The sequence below is a fragment of the Phoxinus phoxinus genome (assembly GCF_949152265.1).
Source record: "Phoxinus phoxinus genome assembly, chromosome: 8".
Classification (NCBI taxonomy): domain Eukaryota; kingdom Metazoa; phylum Chordata; class Actinopteri; order Cypriniformes; family Leuciscidae; genus Phoxinus; species Phoxinus phoxinus.
The window spans coordinates 3,104,983-3,128,422 of NC_136883.1; the positions used below are offsets into that span (position 1 = coordinate 3,104,983).

The following is a 23,440-nucleotide window of genomic DNA, read 5'->3' on the forward strand; positions in this document are numbered from 1 at the left end:
AAGCATCAATTGTGTGTGTTTGCTCAGCAGTGACACCTTTCAGAAAGTACCGGGATTGCAATGGTTGCATTTGCAGGTGCCATACATATTCTTAAGAGGTGATCTTTCATGCAAGACATAGAGCAGAAAATTGGGCTTTTTCTCAGATGCTTTCCGTCTTGAATTAAACAAGAAGCTGTTGGCAAATATACAGCCGCTGTTTGCCAAGCGTCCTTGGCCTTGCTTATACTGACAGCTTTCTGCTGGCCAGACACCAGCTCCGACTGCTGTAGTTTATCAAGCCAACCAAGGATCTGAACAGGTTCTGGCACATTATAAAGTACTATGTATCTATTTGATGAACTCTTTGTACTCTCAGGAACTGAGTATGAATATAAAAAGAGGTTTGAAATGCAGAATCAGCTCAATGTATAAGAAGGAAGTGCCAATGGACCCTGTATTGACAGATTGAGGAGCTGTTTTCTCCACACTAAAGGAAGGTGAGTTGCAGTTTTTACCTCGAATTGTTCTGTCCACGGCTCAAATGCCAGATTTGTTAAAACTAAGTCAGGACAAAAAGCAATTTAAAGTAGTTCAGCAATACTCAAGCTAAGAAAAAAAGTAGTTAAATGCACTACAAGCTATTCTAACAAAAAAAGCAAATTGCATTGTTATTTAAAATGACATATAACATATTTGGGCACAAAAACAATTAGGATAACATCATCAAACCTAATACATATTTTTTTAAGTAAGCAATAATCGAATGAGTGCTGCTCCAAATTAATCTGAATCATTTTTTAATCAATTAAATTGTATAAGAGACTGGATATTTTAAGTTTCAAAGCTGTATGCATGTTTTATTAAGACATACATTAGAAAATACATTAGGTTTTGTCTACAAATTCACACAAATGTATGCACAGCCACACATTTGATATAATAATTTTCTCTGGATCTGCAGCTCAAACAGTAATAAATGCTGCTGATAAAGACAACGTCACGGGTTCGATTCCCAGGGAAGGCATGAACTGATGAAATGTACAGTACACCTTGAATGCAATGTACGTTGCTTTAGATAAATGTGTCTGTCAGTGTTGTAGTGAATCAGTTTGTGCAGTATCAGCTTAGTCCATAGCACAGTCCATTCTTAAATCTGGAAGTTTGTGTGTTCGGCATGAAATGAGGTCTTGATGAACCTGTGGATTCACAAAGTTTGACTCGGGCATGATTCCTCACACCCTTTACACCCGCAGCTATAAGCCCTTCATGGCATTGCAATGACACACTGTAGCAGTTGCGCATACACAAGTGAGTGGAGAACAATGAACTTTAATTTGGCACATCTGCATTTTAAACAGTCGTTTGTTTAAAGGGATAGTTCACCAAAAAATCAAATGATCCTATAATTTAGTCAATCATGTTCATTTTTGGGTGAACTATCCCTTTAAGTCCACTTGCAAAACACCTAAATAAATTAAGGCAGTATCATTCTTTCAATGACAGTTAAAGGCATGACTTGTGTCCTTGGATCCCCTTATGTCAAGTCAAGGTTGGTTTATGGAGTAATTCAGGTTTTTGCTGGTATTAGCGAACCATGTACCAATAGATGTGCTCCATGACTTTGCAAAGAATGATACATTGGCCATGAATGATAATGACTTCCAGGACCTGAAGTAAATGATATACAAAACATATTATTACAATTTTTAATAAAAAACTAGCTTAGCAAATAATGCCTATGACTTTTGGCTCTCATTTTCGACCACTGGCCGACTGCTCACATTATCCACCGAACGGCTCGAAAAGCCACGATAACTATTTAGGAGTCAAAAAAGCAGGCAACAAAAGCAGAAAATATGAGTGGGAGCGTCGCCTGAAGCGTGTGACTCGCTCGAGTCGTTCAATGGAACTAAGTTGGTCATTAACGTTCACACTTCAATAGTGAAATACCCCCTCAGCCACCTGGCACAGGTGATTATATCATTATGATCACAGAAGGGTGAAGAGAAACTTTACTTTGCCACCTAAGAGGGCAATGCTTCTGTGAATTATTCGAATGAGGGAAAAGTTCAAGAAGTCAGGCATTTTTCCAGTTTAGAGTTTAGAGTCCTTTCAGTGCTTATTGGTTACATTTTATATGCCGGGAGGTTTTCATGAAAACATGTTCTGCTCAGTCCTGATGGCAATTTTTATGCATGCAAATAAATTAATTTAAAAATAATTTGTGAAGTAAAGTCAAGTCAAGAATATTTGTATAGCGCTTTTCACAATACAGATTGTATCAAAGCAGCTTCACAGTATTAAATTAAAATAATAATAAAACGTCCATGTTTGGTAATGCTAATCAATAGTATTATTCATTGGTTAATTCATTGAATATCCCCAACTGAGCAAGCCAAAGGCAACAGTGGCAAGTAAAACATCCAGGCCGTAGAAAATCAGCATTTTCTAAATAGTGTAACAGGCTGTCACGTATCCAGTCACCACACCAGCTCTGTCACCACTACCACACTACACTTCCCAGCATCCCTCATGTTTCCCACCTGCACACCATCAACCATCACCTAATTCCATCAGCACTCCCTATAAAGAGACACTTCTCCTGCACTGTCTGGTCTGGTCTGGTCTATATGAATACCTTAAGACCGATTACCTGTACCTTACCTGTTCGGTGGAAACCTTACCTGTTGTCTACCATCCGTCACCTGCCAAATAGAAACACTATAGAGACATTTGTTCCCAGCAAGCCAAGTCATCCTTCATCTGTTCTTCATCCATCATGCCACCAGTCTGCATTCCTGTTCAGTTCTGTGTATCTGTCCAATGAACTCTGTGTTTGAACTCTTCTGTGACAGAAGACCAGACCTTAAACATAAAATATGGGCGTTTCCCGCATCCATCAAAACCCAACCGATCGTCTGATAAACTGTTTCCAGGATGGCCACACGATCGAAGAATATTTGAAAGAGTTCCTAGAAATGTCAACTGGACATATGACGTCCTTAAAAACTTGTTCGGGCTTGGACTGGACGATCCTCTGGACCAGCCAGCTTCAGCCGCAAAACCATGTTCATTCGCACAAGATCATGTGCTTTTGTTGAGCGGTTCAGCCTTCACTGCGGCCTCAACCACCATCACCAGCCATCTTCCTCACCACACCACCTGCATATCTCCACGTCATACCAATCAAGCCTGAGTCTTGTCCCGTCGAGACCGCCGTCCCCTTCCAGAGTCCCGTCCCGTCGAGACCGCCGTCCCCTTCCAGAGTCCCGTCCCGTCGAGACCGCGTCCCCTTCCAGAGTCCCGTCCCGTCGAGACCGCGTCCCCTTCCAGAGTCCCGTCCCGTCGAGACCGCCGTCCCCTTCCAGAGTCCCGTCCCTTCGAGACCACCACCCTTCCAGAGTCCCGTCCTGTTGAGGTCACCACCACGCATGAGCCCGTTCTCATGAGAGAAACCCCAGAGACTGTTCACATCACGCCTCCCGAGGCCTTGGCAAAGATGGCCGCCGCCTTGCTGCCTGAGCCCTCAGCCACCATGGCTGCCGCCACGTCAGAGCTTGTCCCCAGACCTGTTCTTGTCCCCAGACCTGCTCCTGTCCCCAGACCTGTTCCTGTCCCCAGACCTGCTCCTGTCCCCAGACCTGTTCCTGTCCCCAGACCTGCTCCTGTCCCCAGACCTGTTCCTGATCCTGTATCAGTTCCTCAGGCTGTATCTGTTCCTCAGGCTATGCTAGCCTATAGATCCGCCCGAGAATTTTATTTGGTGGGGGCTATGGGTCCCCGGCCAGAGTGGTCAAACCCGAGGCCCAAGCGTTGTTGTATAAAAATGGATTTGCAACTTACAACTGTTGCTGTTTACACAAATAAGTTCAGCAGAAAAGTCAGTGTGGAAAAACTTTTTTCTTGGATCAGTGATCTTGAATGGCGGCCTGAGGCAACATGTTGTGGTTTGGTATTATTGAAAAGCTTATTATGGATTTTCCATTGAAAGCTTTGCTGAGGTAAATTTGGTCTTCGGCATGTCAAAGCTCACAAAGGTATTGAACTGAATGAAGATTACAGCCGAATGACTGACAGGAGAATACGGTTTCGTGAAACAGTCGTGATCAGCTAGTTGATATCTTTCAACGATGCATCGTATTACAGTAGATGTGTTACGTCATTGTGCGGGAAACACACCCCAGAATAGTGATTTAAACAACAGCTGTGAACATCCAATGAATAATCTTTTAGGCTAAATAATATGTTGTCATTTGGTCACTGCCGGAAGTGAAAATTATCCCAGTTCTTCCCAAGTAATCCTTGACACAAGACAGAATACTGATGCAAAAACAATCAAAAGTGTGGTAATACTTCAGAAACATCTGTGTTTATGCTCAAGGCTCTCTGAATTCTAAATAAGCTTTAAATTGATTCAGTTAACTAGAAAACACAAGGCCAATCATGAAATGAGCTGTGAAGACAAACGGAAACTCACATTATACATAGTAATCAATGCATTTTTGCATTGCTTTGAATATCGTTCTTTGCTAGTTTTATGATTAAAGGGATGGTTTACCTTGTCATTCCAATGATCCTGTATGGATTTCTTTATTCTTTTGTGGTACACAAAAGCAGTATTTTGAGAAATGTCTTCTATATATATATATATATATATATATATACACACACCATCAATTGAAGTCAATGGTCACCAAAACATTCTTCAAAATTCGTTAAATTATGTAATTTTTGGGTGAACTATCTTTAATATTTATTTTTAACTATTTTTAATTTTTATTAATATCGCTGTTAATCACAATTGTGAGTCTAATATTGTTGTAATATAAATTTAATATACATTTAGTATTTTCATTTCTTAGAAACTTACATTTTAGAAACAATGTTGTAAGTTATTTTGTCTATTTAGTTACAAACAATGGAGGAACAACTTTCACGTTTCTCTAATTTAGAATCAGATTTAAGTGCAGGAACTAACTTTTCTATAACATGATACAATATGTAACACAGACTTTTTTAGTAATTTCTGAATCATATGATTTGATTGTTAAAACAACAAGTGAAGACTTCTAGGAAGCGATTTCAACATCAGTCCCTCATTTCAATGTCAAATGACTGTATCAGTGTCAGCAGACTTGTAGAATCAGTCTCTGGGAATGCTTTGAGGTTGAAACCACTGTCATGTTTTACTCTCTGTCCAAAGAACAAAAGATCAGAGAATGAAAGATGAGAGAAAAGCTTGTCTCAAACGCCAGTCAATCTGTGAATTTACACAGTCCTGGGCCTCATCATCTTCTGTATCATATCACTGATACGTCTTTTCACATTTCTGATCTGATTTGCTCTGCTAGAAGAAAGCGTGTGACTCTGAATATATGAGAGACTTGATTAAACTCGAATGGAATGATTATTATTTGTTCTAGACTTTGAATCAGATCCGATGTGCAATACAAACGGGATCTCATTAATATTTGCCAGAATTCACAAGGGTGTTTCTAGTGCACATATCGTTCTGCATGTTCGGATAGACACTAAAATGCACAACAAAACAACGTTTCAACATCATTTGCTAACAAATAAGAGTCTCTCTATGGGATTGTGTCTGAATATTGAACTTGGTGTCCTGCAGCGTGGGCCCTCATAATGGGTTTGTAATTTTCACTCTTTTGGTGTCTATCTAAATGAACAAAAATGCAAATACACACATCAGATATGCATCTATAGACCCCCGAAATCAAATCCTCTTTAGTTGCAGCAAAGTGTGACCTGTGACCTTTATGATTTGCAGCCGGCTGGTGACCTGAAACATTCCTAGAAGCCTGATTTATCACTGCATGCATCGCTTAATAAATCATGACAATCGCTGCTGATGAATATTTATGGTAAAGCAAAAAGTAGTGATTTTGTCAGGGTACCAGGGCGCCCCGATCAAGCGCGCGGGAGTGTGTGCGTGTGTTGATGCGTACTTCCGTCTCCAGTATGCGAAAGTAAGTGTACCTTGTGTAAAGCATTTGTGTGTATACACTCATCAACTTGTGTATACATAAACACAGATGACTGTGTGAGTAGGAGGGAAGCCTAGAAAAGGGAAGAGTTGGGCATGAGTTGTCACAGACACCTGGAGAAGGAGAAAGAGAAAGAAAGAGAGAGTAGCGGAGTGTGAAACAGTTGAGGAGGGACACAGCTTATTAATGAGTAACACACACATGTTAATTTCCAATTTCCTGCTTTAGCTCACATTTAAAAGAGAGGACAACAAGCAAGAGAGCCGGTGAGCGACTGAAGAAGTTTGTGATTCGCAGCTGGTCAGACTTTTCTAGGTAAGCTGAACATTTTTCTCACAGTGCGTGTGTCTGGTCTGTGATGTAAATATCTGCTCATCTGATGTGCGGTCTGGTTCAGTCATCAGCACTGATATTCCTCATGGTATTTTGGGAACATTAAATTCATAAATCTGCACAGCGGATGATTGGTGGTGGATGGGAACTGTGGGTTCCTCTGGCTGGGCTGAACACTTGCTATTCTGTGCTGTAATTGAGCTTCGGCACAGAGTTGATATGTATTCTAATAGACTCTGCATTAAACATTAAGCACACTCCGGAGATGGAACAAATGGATCTGGAGCAAACCGAGCAGCGCTCAGTCGCTCATAAACGACAGATAAGCGGAGATTACCCGTAGCTAACTGCCCTGAACACGCTGCCATGCGACACCTGCGTTTATCAACGCTTTTGTTGTAATTAAGTACAAAGAAACATTCAGAATGTGTCAAGGGGAGTAAAATGATCGTGAATCAAAGCCTGCAGCGAAACACAGTCAGGTGTGAGACCAAATTCTTGCTTGGATTGGCTTATTTATTCAACTAATTTGCACTTGTATGCATAGTTCATCTTTTTTTAATTGTGGTCATATTTTAAGAGGATCCTCGAACACCGGTTTGCAAGTGTGCCTTTTAAACAGCATTCATTGGAAATAAGTGACTTTGGATAAACGTACCTAAACATAGGCTTCACTGCAGCTGAAACGAACACTTACATGATTACAGTAGCAGTTCATCAGTTAATTAAGACTTATTTCCGTGCGGTTCCTTACAAATTACTGTGTCATGAAGTCGAAACACTTCAGCAGTGTTGATTTCATTCTGCATAGAGTTCAGAGATTGGCTTTTGGCTAATTAATGATAACACACTCACTCATGCTTTGCTTCTTGCACTAAGCACAGCCTGGGAAATTATGAACTCTAATACCCCCGGTTTCACAGACAAGGCTTAAGCCTGGACTTAAGACTAAAATGCATGTTTGAGCTGTTTTAACTGAAAGCAACTTGCACTGGTATATCTTAAAATATGTCAGTGCCATTGTTTTGTCTCAAGATAAACATCACTATTGATTGTTTTTCTTCTATTGCACGTTTATAAAAGCAACTTAAATGTCCTAATTGAACTAAAACCTAATCCTGGCTTGACATAAGACCTGTTTGTGAAACCAGGCCATAATGTCCTGGAGAAAAAAAAGTCACAAAATGCAAAAAGAGCATCATCTGCTAATAACAATGCAACTGAAAGCTGTTATTGGGAATGTTATTTGAAATGGCCCAGATTCAAAATAATGATTTACTGTTTGCAAAATATGAATTCACCTCAGGTGTTCACATGCACGTATACAGTATGTGGACGGATTCGGCTATCTTGTCTCATGCATAACAATAGCAAGTGTTTATCCCTAAATACTCCAGTCTGTTGGACAGCACGTTCTCTGTCCTCTTTGAAACGCTGTAGCAACAGAATAACTGGAGAGGATCACAATGAAGCCAGTTCTGCTGTTTTGCATCAAATCTTGGTTTGATTCTTGTAACAAATTTCGCTTGATTCTCCTCCCAGGCAGATCCTGAAAATGACTCGCTCCGTGAGAGAGGTGTTGAAAGAGTACATGTCGGAGCGGAGGGTTCGCAAATATCGCCTGGTGACCAAAGATGGCCGCTGCAACATCGAGTTTGGCAACGTGATGCACAGAAACCGCTTCGCCTACGTGCTCGACATATGGACCACCTTCGTGGAGTGCCGATGGCGTTTCGTCATCTTGCACTTCGTGGCGTCCTTCACCCTCAGCTGGTTCATCTTCAGCCTCATCTGGTACTGGATCGCCAGAGACAACGGTGATCTAGCTTGGCAGAATCCAGCCAATAACCACACGCCATGCGTCTACAGTGTGACCGACCTGACTTACGCTTTCCTCTTCTCGCTGGAGACCCAAACCACCATCGGTTACGGCAATCTGTACGTGACCAACGCCTGCGCAGGAGCCGTGGCTCTGATTATAATCCAGAGTCTTATGGGCGCCATTATCAACTGCTTCTGGTGCGGTGTGGTTATGACAAAAATCTCCCTCCCCAAGAAGAGAGCCAAGACCATAACATTCACCGAATCCGCAGTTATCTGCCCTAAAAAAGGCAGTCTTTGCCTTCAGATCCGCGTGGCCAACCTGCGCAAGACCCTGATGATCGGCAGTCAGGTTTACGGCAAGCTGTTGAGGACCACGATCACCCCTGAAGGTGAGACCATCATCATGGACCAGGTCAACATCGACTTCATGGTGGACTCCGGCAAGGACAACATGTTTTTCGTGTGCCCTTTAACTCTCTACCACGTCATCAACAGAAGCAGCCCGTTCTTCGACATGGCCGTAGACACTCTTCATCAGCAGGAGTTCGAGCTCGTTGTGTTTCTCGATGGCACGGCCGAGTCCACCAGCTCCTCCTGCCAGGTCAGGACTTCATACATCCCACAGGAGATCATGTGGGGATACGACTTTCTCCCGATCATTTCCCGCAGCAAAGAGGGAAAATACCGGGTGGACTTTTCCAACTTCACCAAAATGGTGCCCGTACCGACGGCGCATTGCTCTTACTGCTACCACAATGAGGCAGGACACCATCACCACTCCATAAACGGCATCGATAACCAGGGCTTTGAGGTCATCGAAATTGAGCCGCCCAGCAGCACCAAAATGTAAAACTTTTTGACTGACATGTACTGTGTGCATTGCACAGAGCAACATTGCGACGTCATCATCTTGCACTATAGAAGAAGCACTGGACACAAAAGCTTTTTGTCTCTCATTGTGAGGACAAGAAGCAAGACGAGTGTTTTTATCTCTTGAAATGTCCTTATTTGAAGAAAAACTGCAAAATGATGTCTTGACAGAGTACAATTTTGCAGTCCATTTCTTTTATGATTATTTTATCGCTTATTTTAGAGCGACTAGCATTCAAAACCGCATCAAGAAAACAATATTTTTGTATCTTTGTTCTGACAATATCGAAAATATAAAAGTGTGAATGCTTCTGTTACAGGGTCATGTCTCGGGAATGAGAGTATTAATTGCAAGTTCATTAATACGAGATTGACTTTTATTACTTCTCTCTGTATATAAAAGTCTAAGATGAACTGATTTCAAATACCAATAACTAGCAGATGCATGTATGCTCTGAATCACTCCGGGATGGTGTGTTCCTTTGTAAATTAATAGATATTGTTAATATTGTATTATTGAATTTGTAAATGCCATTTGTACTTTGTAAATATAACTTTTTTATAATAAAAAAAGAAAATATTAATTGGAGTTGGTGTGTTGATTCATTAAAATGTCATTAAAACCAATATACACTAAAACTAACCACATGGGGGCGTACAAGACAAAGCTATAGTGGACATCTCTTGGTTTTTTGTATCCACAGTTCTGGATCAACATTATATCCATTCTCAGTCCCAGGCTCCCAGATAACAGCGTCCTAATGTGAATCAAACACAGCCAAACAAAGCAGTCGGTGTCACAGCTTTGCCCTGAGCAGCGATGAGTACTTGGAAATTTGTATAGCTCATAAAGCACAAGCATGTAGTGTTGTGCGTAAGAAAGGGTTGTGCGTGATAGATCTCTGTTGTCTGAAGCTGTGGCCCGTTGACTCACTACATGACACATCAAATAATAAAGAGCCTTTAAAATATATTAAATGTGGGATGAAGATAATACCCTGAAGAGCGTTCACTGCCAAACACTTAGAATTAATATATCTTACCTTGGACTCTCCATATGTGTGTGTGCAATCCTTTACCACTGATATTACGTCAGAGAGAGTAATAGAGTATAATTATTTGGCACGCTCTCCGAGGGGAGGCGTTTGGTCCGAACCCAGAGTACTTCCCTCGAATCCCTGGCTGGGATAGGAACCAAATGAGAGTAAGGTTTCAGGGTCACGGCGGGATGCAGAAAAACATTGAGGAACACAGGTGAGTCGGCCATGTGTATATGTACAGGTGATATGCAAAAGTTCATTTATTTCAGTAATTCAACTTAAAAAGTGAAACTAATATATTATATAGACTCATTACATGCAAAGTGAGATATTTCAAGCCTTTATTTGTTATAATTTTGATGATTATGGCTTACAGCTTATGAAAACCCCAAATTCAAAATTAGAATATGAAAAGGTTTTCATAAGCCGTAAGCCATATCATCAAAATTATAACAAATAAAGGCTTAAAATATCTCACTTTGCATGTAATGAGATTAGTTTCACCTTTAAGTTGAATTACTGAAATAAACATTTGCACTATATTCAAATTTTTCGAAATTCACTTGTAGGCCTCCTCACCTGTTCCTGCCGTAATTTGCTAATAAAAAATGATTAATATTCAGCAGATTTAATGTGCCATCATGGTCTCTAGATGTGCTCATGATGGTTTATGATCACAGTACTGGATTATAAATATTAGTCTAGACCTTAAGATTTATTCATGAACGGCAGTTATTATGTTGAAGTCACAGATTTTCCAATTGGTCCGTTTGCAAGGGTGATTTAATATTTGATTAAATATAGTTGAGAAAAATATGACTTTTTTATGTGATCATATAAATTCAGTGTAAGCCTTAAGTTTAGCGGTTTAGAACATCAACCTTTTAACAAATTCAATTAAAATATCACTATAATTGGTTACATTTTATTTTAAGGTGACGTAGTTTCGTTGTACTTATACAAATATTAAGTAATTAAATTAAGTATGTACTTACTATAGAGTTAAGGTTAGTGTTTGGTTCAGGGTTAGTTATTTGTAATTATGCATACTTTACTGTTATTACTATAGTAAGCACATGTAGTAATGTGTAACTACGTCACCTTAAAATCACCTTAAATATTACCCTATATTTGTTGTCAACTGATGCATTGGTCAAATGACACACACAAAGTTATATGGAGAGATTTTTAATGTAAAAACATTTATTTTGTCACATTTTACCTATTCAACAGACCCTTTTACAAAAGGTAATACTTAATAAATTGCAGAAACAACAAAATTAACAAAAAAAGATTAATTGCAATATTTCATATATATATATTTATATAGCAATAAATTTAATATCCAAATACTTGCATATATAAAATAGCACAATTCCTTCATATCCGAGAGTGATCCAGAGATGAACAGTTGGGAATTTCCGATCATCTTTTGTCTTAATGCTACACAATACACAAGAGGAAACGCTTGTGTGGAACTAACACTGTCCGAACACTTTTTTTTAGGCACATACGTTTGCCAGTAATACGATTTTGGCATTGAGGGTTTATTATGGCACTTCGGAAAACCGATTGTCTCCAAGCATGTTTGGTAAGGCATTTGCTTCTAGTGAATAACAATATTAACTACATATCAAAATAACTTTCTTATTGTCATGGCAGCACACCAAGAACTTTAGAAAATGCATTTTCTGAAAAATACAAGAGAACATTCATAAACTTATTGCCCATATGTACAGATACAAAACACCTACGTAGTTCAAACTACCTTCAGTATACTGATAAAAAGTTTGCATTTTGACCGAGGTCAACTCGTATTAACGTATGATTCTTAACACTGTCACATATGAAAATAGCTCTGCATAATTTATACAGTAAGATGCTTTTAATGCCTAGTTGACCTTTGATCAAAAAAAAAAAAAAAAAAGAAATACTAGCAAATATGTCTGACAAACGCACAGCGTTCGCGAATCTCTGGTTTCAACGTCTTGTGCTGCTGTTTTAACTGTTATTTAGTCTTCTTTTCTTTCAAAGAGGTACTTTGCATGATGCCCACATTCAGCGATCCAATAATCTAGTCAGGACTTTTAAGACATATACTGTAGGAATGCAAACAAATCTCATGTGAATTGAACACTTTGGCTGTTTTGAGATGAAAACGAGTGGATTTACACTGAGGAGGCAGTGAGGTTCACACGGGACATCAGAAAAGTAAAGCAGGGTTCGATCCATTCGACGCCGTCTTCTTCATCAGCATAGAGGAGTGCTAAAGATGAGTAAGTGAGTTTAGCTTGAGCCAGCTAGCCTGAGAAGCTCCTAAAAAACAACCAGGCGCCACGTCCTCCAGCAAGGAGGATAAATGGCGGCTGAATGCCAATATTTGTTCCAGTTGCCAGATTTGCTTTAGAAAAGAGAGTTTCAGTCACAACTTACAAAAGATAAATTCATGTAACCAAGTTGGGTTTAGATAAAATCCAAAAGGGAAGCGGGGACTAGGTCCAAACATATAAACACTCGGTTCACAATTGCATTAACACACAGGGTGAGTTTACAGTGATTCGTTTTTTCGGTCGGTCGGTCGTTCGTCGACTTATACATAATAGAGGTGGTCTTTATTTGGTAGAAAGGGACTCTGGCCCATCGGTGCAGCTTTCGGGGGTGGAAAGGCACGAGAAACATGCGCAAACTCTCCAAAACAAACACCAACCCAAGTCCTTTGAATAAGTAGTACTCCATTTTGAAGAGGATCAGCCATTTGTGGTCCATTTTGTCTTTACTTTCTCTGTCTTTCAACATCTGCTTCCTTGTACAAACGTTTCGGCCAAAATCCCTCCCTTTCCAGCTTCCTTGTTAGTCTTCACTCCGAGTGCAGTTCAAGTTTTGGCATCCGGCGAGCGGGGGAGAGGTGAGGGGCTTTAGTAGTAACTGCCTAGGTGAGAATTGGTATGACGTGGCATGCCGGGATTGGGATAAATCCCCCCTGTCGGAGAGCTCCAGTATGGGGTTGTGGGCCCGAAGAAATTGGAGGACGTGACGGGCATGGACGGAGGATGGGGCGACACGAAGTTGACCTTCTGCTGGTGAGCGTGGTAACTGGGCACGTAGGGCAGGTCGGTGGGGTACTTGTACATGGTGGACTCGGTGGGATGGGGCTGCAAGGCCTGAGCGATGCCGTGGAAGTCAAACTTGTAGGCGTAGCGCTTGCCGTGCACTTTGGTCATGATGTTCTTGTCGTAGTAGTAGCGCAGGGCTCGGCTGAGTTTGTCGTAGTTCATGTTGGGCTTACTCTTGCGCTCCCCCCAGCGGCGCGCTACTTCGTCGGGGTCCGTCATCTTGAACTCTCCGTTGGTTCCCTCCCAGGTGATGCAGCCGGCGTTGGCACTGTCAGAGAGAAGCTCGAGCAAGAACTGCCACAGCTGGATCTGACCCGAACCTGGACAACGACACCAAGAGGGACATTTACCATACGTGCATGTGATAATATTGCTACAGTTATGGGTGTTGTTATATATATTTATATATATATATATATAAATTAAATTACATTAAATGTCAATAAAACTAATATTATTTGAGTACATTTTAGTAGAAAATACTATTTTACTACTTTCTACTTCAACATTTCACATGTAATAATTATTAAAGTAATGCAATTATTTGTGAAATTTAAAAGCAATTTTTGAGCACTTTTTTACCATCACTGATTTGCTATTATAGTTTAGGGTTAGGGTTAGGGTTAAGGTTAGGGTTAGGGTTAGGGTTAGAAAGGGTAAGTTGAAACGTTTTTTTTTTTTTTTTTTGTATTTTAATTTTAATCTTAGTTAAAGCTACAGTATGTAAGATTTTGAGCCACAAGAGGGCGCTGTTTCCAACAATAACAAAGGTGAAGCTTGATGACGCTATTAAGGAGAGTGGAACGATGGGAGATGTCGTTTTCAACATCCAGAGACGTATGGAATAGGGGTTATGCGGAGCGCCCAGCGTTCGAACCGGAAAACGGGTATAAGCATTTTCCGCTTTTCACTTCCGCAGCGGTATTTGATCTCTGAGGTGCGGTGATCTCTGAGGTAACTGTTAATTTTCTGTAATTTTTTGCTTATTATAATAACATTCTTATTTCTGATCAAACTTTAGAGTAAAAAAAAAAAAAACATCTTTGGAGACTTTTGGGATATTGTAAGTACATAACTGCAGGACATATATCACACTGCCCAAGTGATTTTTGGATCTTTTATTACAAAATTGTTACATATTGTATTTTTAAGTTTTAGAAATTTTGTAAATTATATATATATTTTTCTTTTTTGAATATGTATGTATAGTTCTTTTTAATCTTTATTTTATTTCCATTTTCATTTTAAGTTAAACTAAAATATGGGAAATGGTGCTTTGGCGAATAGCTGAAATAATATAAATGAATTATTTTATTTCAGTTAACATTTTTAACAGTTAATGCTGTTTTAAATAATGTAACGAATATTATATTAAATTATATTACATTATATTATATTATATCAGATTATTGCTCACTGTTTGATCATGTTAGTTAGAATTTTTTTGTAAAGTGTTACCAAAATTATTTTATTATTTTAGTTTTATATTTATTAAAACCAAATAGTATATCATTTTAGAAAAGCAGAGAAATACAATCAACCGTTTCTTAATTACTGGCCGTCACAATAAAATAATCTGCACTGGCCATAGTTTTGATAAAATATGAATATTTCAATACAATAATTTTCTAAAATGAACTATTTTTCTAAAAGTACAGCGTAAAAAAGTACAGTAAGTTTTCCTGTTGTTACCTGGGTTAGCAAGTCGACTGCTAGTGGGTCCTAATATCTGGTAAGGGTCTGAAAGGAAAGAGAAATGAATCTGGATGTGAACTTAGAACTGGATAGTTGACAAATTCCACAATTTTATTAGAGATCCGCTAGCAGAACTGCACAATAATAGTATAGCAACAAAGGGGACATGACTTCAATTCCCAGAAAATGTATATATATATACACTCCAAAGGCACATTTAGGCGACCACCTGCTAAATACACAAATATGAAATATATTTGAACGCTTACCTGGCTGAGGCCGGGCCGGCTCCGTGTTCTTGGACACGTTCTGAGAGACCACGGTAGGAGAGCCTGAGAAATGGAAAGGAAGAGAGCGCGACAGCAAGAGAGAGAGAGAGGAAAAGTTCAGCACATTCGTCTGGGCGAGCAGACGCTCAAGTCTCGGTCCAAAGAAAACAAGGGCAAAAGCTGGCCGAACTGCTAAGCACTTAATGAGCCTCTTCAGCTCCCAGTGTCCCTGAACTAAAGCCTGGCCATCTGCGGACTCTCCTGTCCAGGACAAAGCCCAGATCAAGAACATCGCAGGCGTTTAAGTGTCTGACCACCCAATAAAAGCAATGAATCAAGGTGGGCAGTTGACACTGACCTTTGCCACTGTGCATGTTGTTTGACCAGCCTGCCCTCCGGACAGCATCGTAAGTCGCATCTGGAGAGAAGAGAAAATATTTTAAAGGTATTTTTCTAACCTGCCATTGGTATTGCTTTCCAAAAGCTCAGTACGGCTTTGGAAAATGTTTTAATGTTCCTGCAGAATTTTATTTGGATTGATTATAGCAGTTTATATCCAATGTCCTTGCCTGAGGAGCAAACTCAAGCTGTGTGTGTGTGTGTGTGTCCTGGTAAACCCTACATTATATGGAATGTCCCCACAAAGATGGCAATATCCGAAATCCTTGTCCTTGTGGGACATATTTTGGTCCCAGCGAGGAAACCAGCGTATAAATCGTAAGTGATGAATTTAAAATTTTTAAATGCAAAACGTTTTGTGTGATGGGTAGGGTTAGTGTAAGGAGAGAGACTATACAGTTTGTGCAGTATAAACATCTTTAAGTCTATGGAAAGTCCCCATAAATCATAAAAACACAACAAGCTGTTTGGTTTTATCTGACAAACTCACAACACACTCACACACTATGCAATCACACTGAGAAGCCAATAATAGCGTTGTCAGGATTGCAGTTAGAATCTGTTTGGTAAGAACATCATGAACATCAGCTTGTCTTGTTTTTAGAGATCTCACAGAACCACAAATTGCACACACATTTGAGCACTTGGGTCCATAGCAGACTGTGACTGACTTCAGAGCCAAAGAAGCAAGTTATATCCGTCTCCCAGGCTTCAGTGGTATGCGTTATGTTCGAACAATGAAATATTTCCTCCCATATAACATGTTTTATTAGCACAACTTAAAAACATGAAATAGTTCCTTTTCCAAAAGCTTTCCAATAAAATTGTGAACATTTCGAAAAGTAAATGTAAATGTATGTGGTGGTTAAGTGCATGCATATTTTTAATAAATGGATTCATTTAAACACTAGAAACTCCAAAAACTCAAACTCATTTCACTTTCAAATTATTGCTGCACTCGTTTCCCTGGCCTTTCCTCACATAGTGAATTTATTTTTAATGCATGCAATATAAATCATATTTGTGCTGATATGGATAAACTGGCTATAGAGAGTTTACAGGGAGAGAACAGTCCCAGACTGACACATTCAAGCCGCAGTGAACGATCCTGGATCTTCAACACTTCTGCATCTGGAGTCTGTAATCTGTTTTTTTTTTTCATATTAAGTTATTCCTTTGTGGCACAGAACAGGGTTATTATCAAAAGCTAAAACTAAATGATCAATCTATTTGCTCACACTTTAGATCAGGGTCCAAAACTGTTAACTATGACTTTTGCCTCAATAAACTCCTAATGACTGCTTATTAATAGTTAGTAAGGTAGTTGTTAAGTTTAGGTATGGGGTATGATTAAGGAATGTAGAATATGATCATGTAGAATAAGGCATTGGATGGATGGATGGATGGATGGGTGGATGGATGGATGGGTGGGTGGATGGATGGATGGATGGATGGATGGATGGGTGGGTGGGTGGGTGGATGGATGGATGGATGGATGGGTGGGTGGGTGGATGGATGGATGGGTGGGTGGATAGATGGATGGATGGGTGGAAGGATGGATGGATGGATGGGTGGGTGGATGGATGGATTGATGGATGGATGGATTGATGGATGGATGGATGGATGGGTGGGTGGATGGGTGTGTTGATGGATGGATGGGTGGATTAATGGATGGATGGGTTGGTGGCTGGTTTGAATGGGTGGGTGGGTAGGTGGATGGATGGGGGGATTGATGAATTAATGCATGAATGAATGATTGAATGAATGAATGAATGAATGAATGAATGAATGAATGAATGAATGAATGAATGAATGAATGAATGAATGAATGAATGAATGAATGGATGGATGGATGGATGGATGGATGAATGGAACCTGAACAAATTTCCAAAAATGTTGAATAACTCAGTCTAAGAAGTGTGTTTTCACTGTAAGAGTGATCCCAGGAAACACCGGTTTTTATTATCGCATGGCAACACCGCTTCCGTCTCCTCGGAAAATGGCCAGATTCTCCTTCATTTTCAAACGTACTCTTAAAACATTCCCATCATGCCTTGCAGCACTGCAGTGATCCCTTTTTCCTGAACGGAAATGAACCAATGACTGGCACTAATCAAGTTTCTATGCCCTAGATGGGCTTTCTGGCCTCGGTTACAGAGCGAGTGCTTCCTCTAGGGCTTAGATGGGCTCTATGTATGACCCTATGGATGAAACTGCCAGAGACGGCCAGCAAATGTTGGCCCAATGTTAGTATACTGGAATTATGTCTTTGAAAGTAACCGTTGTGGCATGGCTGGAGCTTTAGTGCACAGCTCCACCTGAACAGAGCTCACTTGCAGTTGTGATAAAACACTGCCCTCTTCTGGTCACTGTGTTCGAAATCTCTTCCAAGTTTGGGTGGAACTTAGAGACATTATCCTCTGAAGACAAAGAAAAATGTTTAGTTTGGAAAGTGCTGATAAAAGTACATGGCCCACGTTTCAAAAGCAAAGCAGAATCTCCAGCCAGCGTTTCTCAGCAAAAGCAGAATCCAAGAAAACTAATCTCCAAAAGCATCTCCTTCAGTGAGAAAGAGCAAGGCTTGCATTGCTCCTGTTATCGTGAAATCCACAGCTGAACTCCACTGAGAAGACATACGCATCGCATTATTAAACACACAGCACATTAGATAAATCTGTGATCTGTCCTGAGCCAGATTTAAGGAATAAATCACCCAAAAATGTAGATTTCTCTACAAGAAAATTCCATACAGAAGTTTCAACAAAACAACATTTTATAAAGACATTATAAAAGGTAAAAATAAACGGTAACACTTTACAATAGGGTTTCATTTGTTAACATTAGTTCATGAACTAACAATGAACAATTCGTAGAGCATTAATTAATCTTAGTTTTTATATTTTAATTTTTATAATTAATATTTAGTAATGCACTATCAAATCAAAAGTTGTAACATTAGTGACGAGATTTTTAACAATGAGATTTTTACTACAATTGGCAAAGAGTAATACATGCTTAAGATATATTCCTCATTGCCTCATTATATTTCATGTTTTCAGAAGTCATACAATTGCAAGAACCAATGACATTTATTTTCACTGACCTCTAAATGTTTGTGTCCCATGCGGAAAAAAGCATCTGGGTTTGTAACAACATAATGAGAAAATAACACATTTCAATATCTATTTCAATTTCATTTGGATGAATCATTCCTTCAAGGCAACTCAGATGCAGAACTAAATATTGAAACTGCATGAACTGCACTACACATCCAGACACCGAATCCGTGTCATTTCTGGGAAAAGTTGCTTTCATTTAATGTCCCTCTATTTTAGGCCTTCTATCATTCTTTGTCCTCAAACACTCACTCTTTCCCTCTAACGATCTTCCATCCTTCACTCTCTCGGTGTCTGTCAGATCTGATCTGGAGCAGGGCCGGAGAGAAGAGAGAGAGAGAGAGAGAGAGCGAGAGAACGAGAGAGAGAGCGAGAGAGAGAGATAGAGAGAGAGAGAGAGAGAGACAGAGAGAGAGAGAGAGAGAGAGAGAGAGAGAGAGTGAGAGAGAGAGAGAGAGAGAGAGAGAACGAGAGAGAGAGAGAGAGCGAGAGAACGAGAGAGAGAGATAGAGAGAGAGAGAGAGAGAGACAGAGAGAGAGAGAGAGAGAGAGAGAGACAGAGAGAGAGAGAGAGAGAGAGAGAGAGAGAGAGAGAGAGAGAGAGAGAGACAGAGAGAGAGAGAGAGAGAGAGAGAGAGAGAGAGAGAGAGAGAGAGAGAGAGAGAGAGAGAGAGAGTCCTGAGAGAGTTACGTTTCCTGCCTGTCGAGTCTGCTCACACAACCTCTCTTTGTTTTACTGGCCTTTTTTTTTCCCTCGTTTTTTCATCCCCCTCCACCATGAAAAAACACACAGCAGCCAGGAGGAGAAGAGGGGTCAGAAACCGATGGGGAGAACAGAGAAAGACAGAGAGAGAGAGAGAGATGGAGAGCAGACGGTACACATCATCGGAATTTGCAAAGAAAACAGTGTCGGTGGCCGTCGCTACTGTCTGATGAAGACGAGGAACTCGCCGAGGAACACTGACGGATCCCACCACCAGATCTTCTCACCGTACTCCTAATTCAATCACGTCAGAACTCGACTGCGAAACAACAGACAGATGTGCATCTGGGAAATGCATAGAACGGATCGGAACGCTTTTTTAAAATGTCTCCTGTCCTGATTCGATGGCCATAAATTCAGATTTGCTTCACTGTCACGAATGCGTGCTATTCTCCGCCATGAAGAAAAGGGAATGCACTATAATATCACAAGGCCTAGCAGGCAGTCTCCAGCATGTTGTGTTGTTAGTGTGTGTGTGTGTGTGTGTGTGTTTGGGTGTGGTGTCTCCTCCAGAGACCAGGCTTCTGCTCTCAGAGTCAAAACAAGATTCTCGCCCAGCCAGAAGTCTAGACTAGCTCAGCTTTTAAACGGGACGTAAAAAAGTTCAAGGTATATGGGCATTTTGAAGCAAACCGATACCTAGAGTGGGATTCACATTTTTGTCCAAGTGGCCGTTTATACCGGACGCACTCATGCATTCAAAACAGTGCCAAAGAAGCTCTGACTCGTAGACTCTTCTCTGAAATCTGGAGAGCTTCCCGGCTGTTGCCGAGCCTTATGACACGAGTGAGAGAATAAAGCAGCAACTCTGAGTGTAAGAAGAAAAATGAGTATAAAACAAACAATAGCACAACACAAAATATAGAGCAAAAGAGTATTCATCCGTCCATCCATCCATCCATCCATCCATCCATCCATCCATCGGTCCATCCATCCATCCATCCATCCATCCATCCATCCATCCATCCATCCATCCATCCATCCATCCATCCATCCATCCATCCGTCCGTCCATCCATCCATCGGTCCATCCATCCATTCATCCATCCATCGGTCCATCCATCCATTCATCCATCCATCCATCCATCCATCCATCCATCCATCCATCCATCCATCCATCCATCCATCCATCCATCCATCCATCCATCGGTCCATCCATCCATCCATCCATCCATCCATCCATCCATCCATCCATCTCGCTCTCTCTATCTATCTATCTATCTATCTATCTATCTATCTATCTATCTATCTATCTATCTATCTATCTATCTATCTATCTATCTATCTATATATCTATCTATCTATCTATCTATCTATCTATCTATCTATTCATCCATCCATCCGTCCATCTCTCTCTCTCACTATCCATCTCATCTACTACTTTGTTCTAGTCGCTTATTAGTTGTTTAGTAACACACACACACACACACACACACACACACACACACACATACACACACACACACACACACACACATACACATGACTGATTACTTTTGGAGTAGTTGTCGGCAGTGAACGTATGATGCCTTACAATGCAAACTGGGTTTTGAAACAGAGCCATTTAGAATACTAAACAGAAGATCAGTTGTTAAGATCAGTATAATATGCTATTTATTGCTCTAAATGGAGGATTAATCTGTATTAATCTTTAACTACCCGTGTGAAATTGGCCTGAAATAAATGGCCTAAGATGAAAGGGTAAGTGGAAATAAATCCAGCCCATAAGTCTTGCTATCAAGAGTGTAATCTCCAGCTGATAAATGACGACCTGTGAAATGGCCACTTTTTTGAGGAGTTTTAGCATTTTTATGTCTTTGATTAGATCACCAGCTAAAGTCAATTTCAGGATTCATGCTTTATACGAAGGATGCAGAAGAAGTGTTCTCATGAAACACACTGCTATCAGTCTGTCCAGCGCAGCATTTGCACTTAATGCTCTATGATTGACAGCTGTGAGAAGAGGGTCAAAGGTCTTACAGCCTCCTCAGCATTATCTTATCTTCACGTCCACTGTACTAATGACCCTAATGTGTGTCTGTTGGCCCAGAGTTCAGAACAGGTGGTCTGACTTCTGGCTTTGCTCAGGACAGCCGGTCCTCTGGTGTTAGCCAGATAGCACTGCTCTCGGGAGCTCAGGACTATCACTGTTATTGCAGGCTTGTGCTTTCTGCAGTGGGAATGGCCAAAGCGGCCCGTTCTCCAGAGAGACTGTCAAACATTTACTTAAATGGTTTATGGAAAGCGATTTCCTTGATGAGTTTGAGAGGCTGACTTAATTTGGATGCGTATCTTGTGTTATCATTGGAAAGTACACAAGTAAATTACGTAAATGAGTGAGAGCAATCGTTGTCTATCATCTCTGTGGTCATGAACACATGGACGGGGGGTGGGGGCAATTTTAAAACTTAGCAGCTTTGCACATGAATATTAATCAATTGGTGTCATGTGTTTAATATTCAATTGACCCAGTAGTCCTGATTTACTGAGATAATACACTATAAGGACTATTTTTAATAATAATATAATATAATATAATTAATTGAATTAAAAATTATTTTGATTTTGACGTCCCAGCAGACAATTCAACAATAATCCACAAAAATCCCAAATCCAAAACTGACACTTACCATTTCTGTTTCAAAAATACATTATTTAGCAACCGCTGGGTTGTTGACTGATTTTATGTCTAGCTGTTAATGCAAATTGAAAAAAATTATCCAAAATGGAACAAAATGCACCCTAAAAAAAGCATGCATAAGTGTGAAAGAAGCAAAATAATTATAAAAAATATATACAGTATATATATAAAAAATATTACTATCCAACTGACTGATTTTACATCAATACACAATGCCAGATTGTTTCTATTATCACAAGCAACAAGTCATTTTGGAGCAGATATTGATACTATAGTAGACTAACAAAAAATATTGCACTGTATTTATGATGTTTCAATGCTATTAACTCAGTTTAGATCAAGTCCTCGTGCACAATACACCCCTAAATCACTGTTATTGTGGCACACGTGTCTTCCATTAACACAATTTGTAGCCGTTTGAGTTCAGCTCTGCTGTATTGCCCACAGAGACACCTGTCTCTACCCTTTCTCTGTGTGTGTGTCCCTGTGTCTCTCGCCCCTGCAGGTTTGGTCCGGTGTAGACGTGGCTTTTGTCGTGCTAATGGTCTCTGTGCGCTGAGAGCCCTCTGCCGTCCGTGTTCAGGTGGAAATTGAATGCTTGATGCTTTTTATTCGCGCCACACAAAGACAGCACCTGCTGGGCCCCGGAGCCCGGCTCTGATGCACACGAGAGAGGGGACGGGGCCAACAAAACGCTTTTATTTTGATATAATGTTAAGACTTCCTTGTGTCATTTCCATATGCATTGTTCACCTATGTGCCTTTTGTGCCTCAGAATTAGTAACAAGTGGATGGTACCGTAAGGATCACCAGTGGACATGGGATTATTGCAAATGTATATAACTAATGAAAATTAAGATCAGTGAAAATCAACGAGACGTACCGTCTTTGGCAGCCAAGCGAGGAGACTGGTCGGCATGAGATGGTGTGTTGTATGATATTGATGAGCTGCCTGCAACACACAAAACACACATTTTACAATGATAAAGATGTCAGAGTAATACATTCATGAGGTTAAAAATCAGATACACTTATTTCAATATAGATTCTCTGACAAGACTTAAACATTTAGCTTGAAAATAATTAATATTATCTGTAATATGTTTACTATAATGTATATAATAGTATAATATATACAATGTATTATATATTATTGTACAATACAATATAATAATATAAATAAACATCTATTACATTCTTAAAAATAAATAATATATAGTATATCATATCATACAATTATATAAGAATAAAAAAAAATTAATAATTCAAATAATTCCACTCTTAAATATTAAATTATTATTTAATTTAGTCAGGTTAAAAATCAGGAAACAGAACACAATCAAATGCAGTTACATTCTATGAAAATACTAATATATTATTAGAAAAAGATT

The 23,440-nt window shown here is 39.9% G+C and overlaps 2 protein-coding genes across 8 annotated transcripts in view; one reads left to right on the forward strand and one right to left on the reverse strand.

The window, feature by feature from the left end:
* The first annotated feature begins 405 nt into the window (after window positions 1-405).
* On the forward strand, window positions 406-9,541 carry LOC307003198 (ATP-sensitive inward rectifier potassium channel 1-like). 2 transcript variants are annotated; one of them, XM_079621375.1, is made up of 3 exons: window positions 406-479; window positions 6,216-6,302; window positions 7,863-9,541. In XM_079621375.1, the coding sequence occupies exon 3, from the start codon at window positions 7,876-7,878 to the stop codon at window positions 8,992-8,994; it is 1,119 nt and encodes a 372-aa protein (XP_079477501.1). In that variant the 5' UTR covers window positions 406-479; window positions 6,216-6,302; window positions 7,863-7,875; the 3' UTR covers window positions 8,995-9,541. The 2 variants fall into 2 exon arrangements, with proteins under 2 accessions (XP_079477501.1, XP_079477502.1); XM_079621376.1 differs by having other exon boundaries at window positions 7,867-9,541.
* A 1,686-nt stretch (window positions 9,542-11,227) lies between these two features.
* The window catches only part of fli1 (Fli-1 proto-oncogene, ETS transcription factor), a 32,138-nt gene continuing 19,925 nt past the window's right edge, over window positions 11,228-23,440 (reverse strand). For all 6 annotated transcript variants that reach the window (XM_079620391.1, XM_079620389.1, XM_079620388.1 and 3 more), the window contains 5 exons: window positions 22,933-23,001; window positions 15,490-15,549; window positions 15,132-15,194; window positions 14,860-14,907; window positions 11,228-13,487 (listed from right to left, as the gene is read on the reverse strand). In XM_079620391.1, coding sequence (XP_079476517.1) covers window positions 12,970-13,487; window positions 14,860-14,907; window positions 15,132-15,194; window positions 15,490-15,549; window positions 22,933-23,001 — 758 coding nt within the window. In that variant the 3' untranslated portion in view covers window positions 11,228-12,969. The remainder of the gene's footprint in view (window positions 13,488-14,859; window positions 14,908-15,131; window positions 15,195-15,489; window positions 15,550-22,932; window positions 23,002-23,440) is intronic.

Bases quoted from the DNA above. Each gene is read 5' to 3' on its own strand.
- LOC307003198 (XM_079621375.1), top strand. From the start codon at position 7,876: ATGACTCGCTCCGTGAGAGAGGTGTTGAAAGAGTACATGTCGGAGCGG.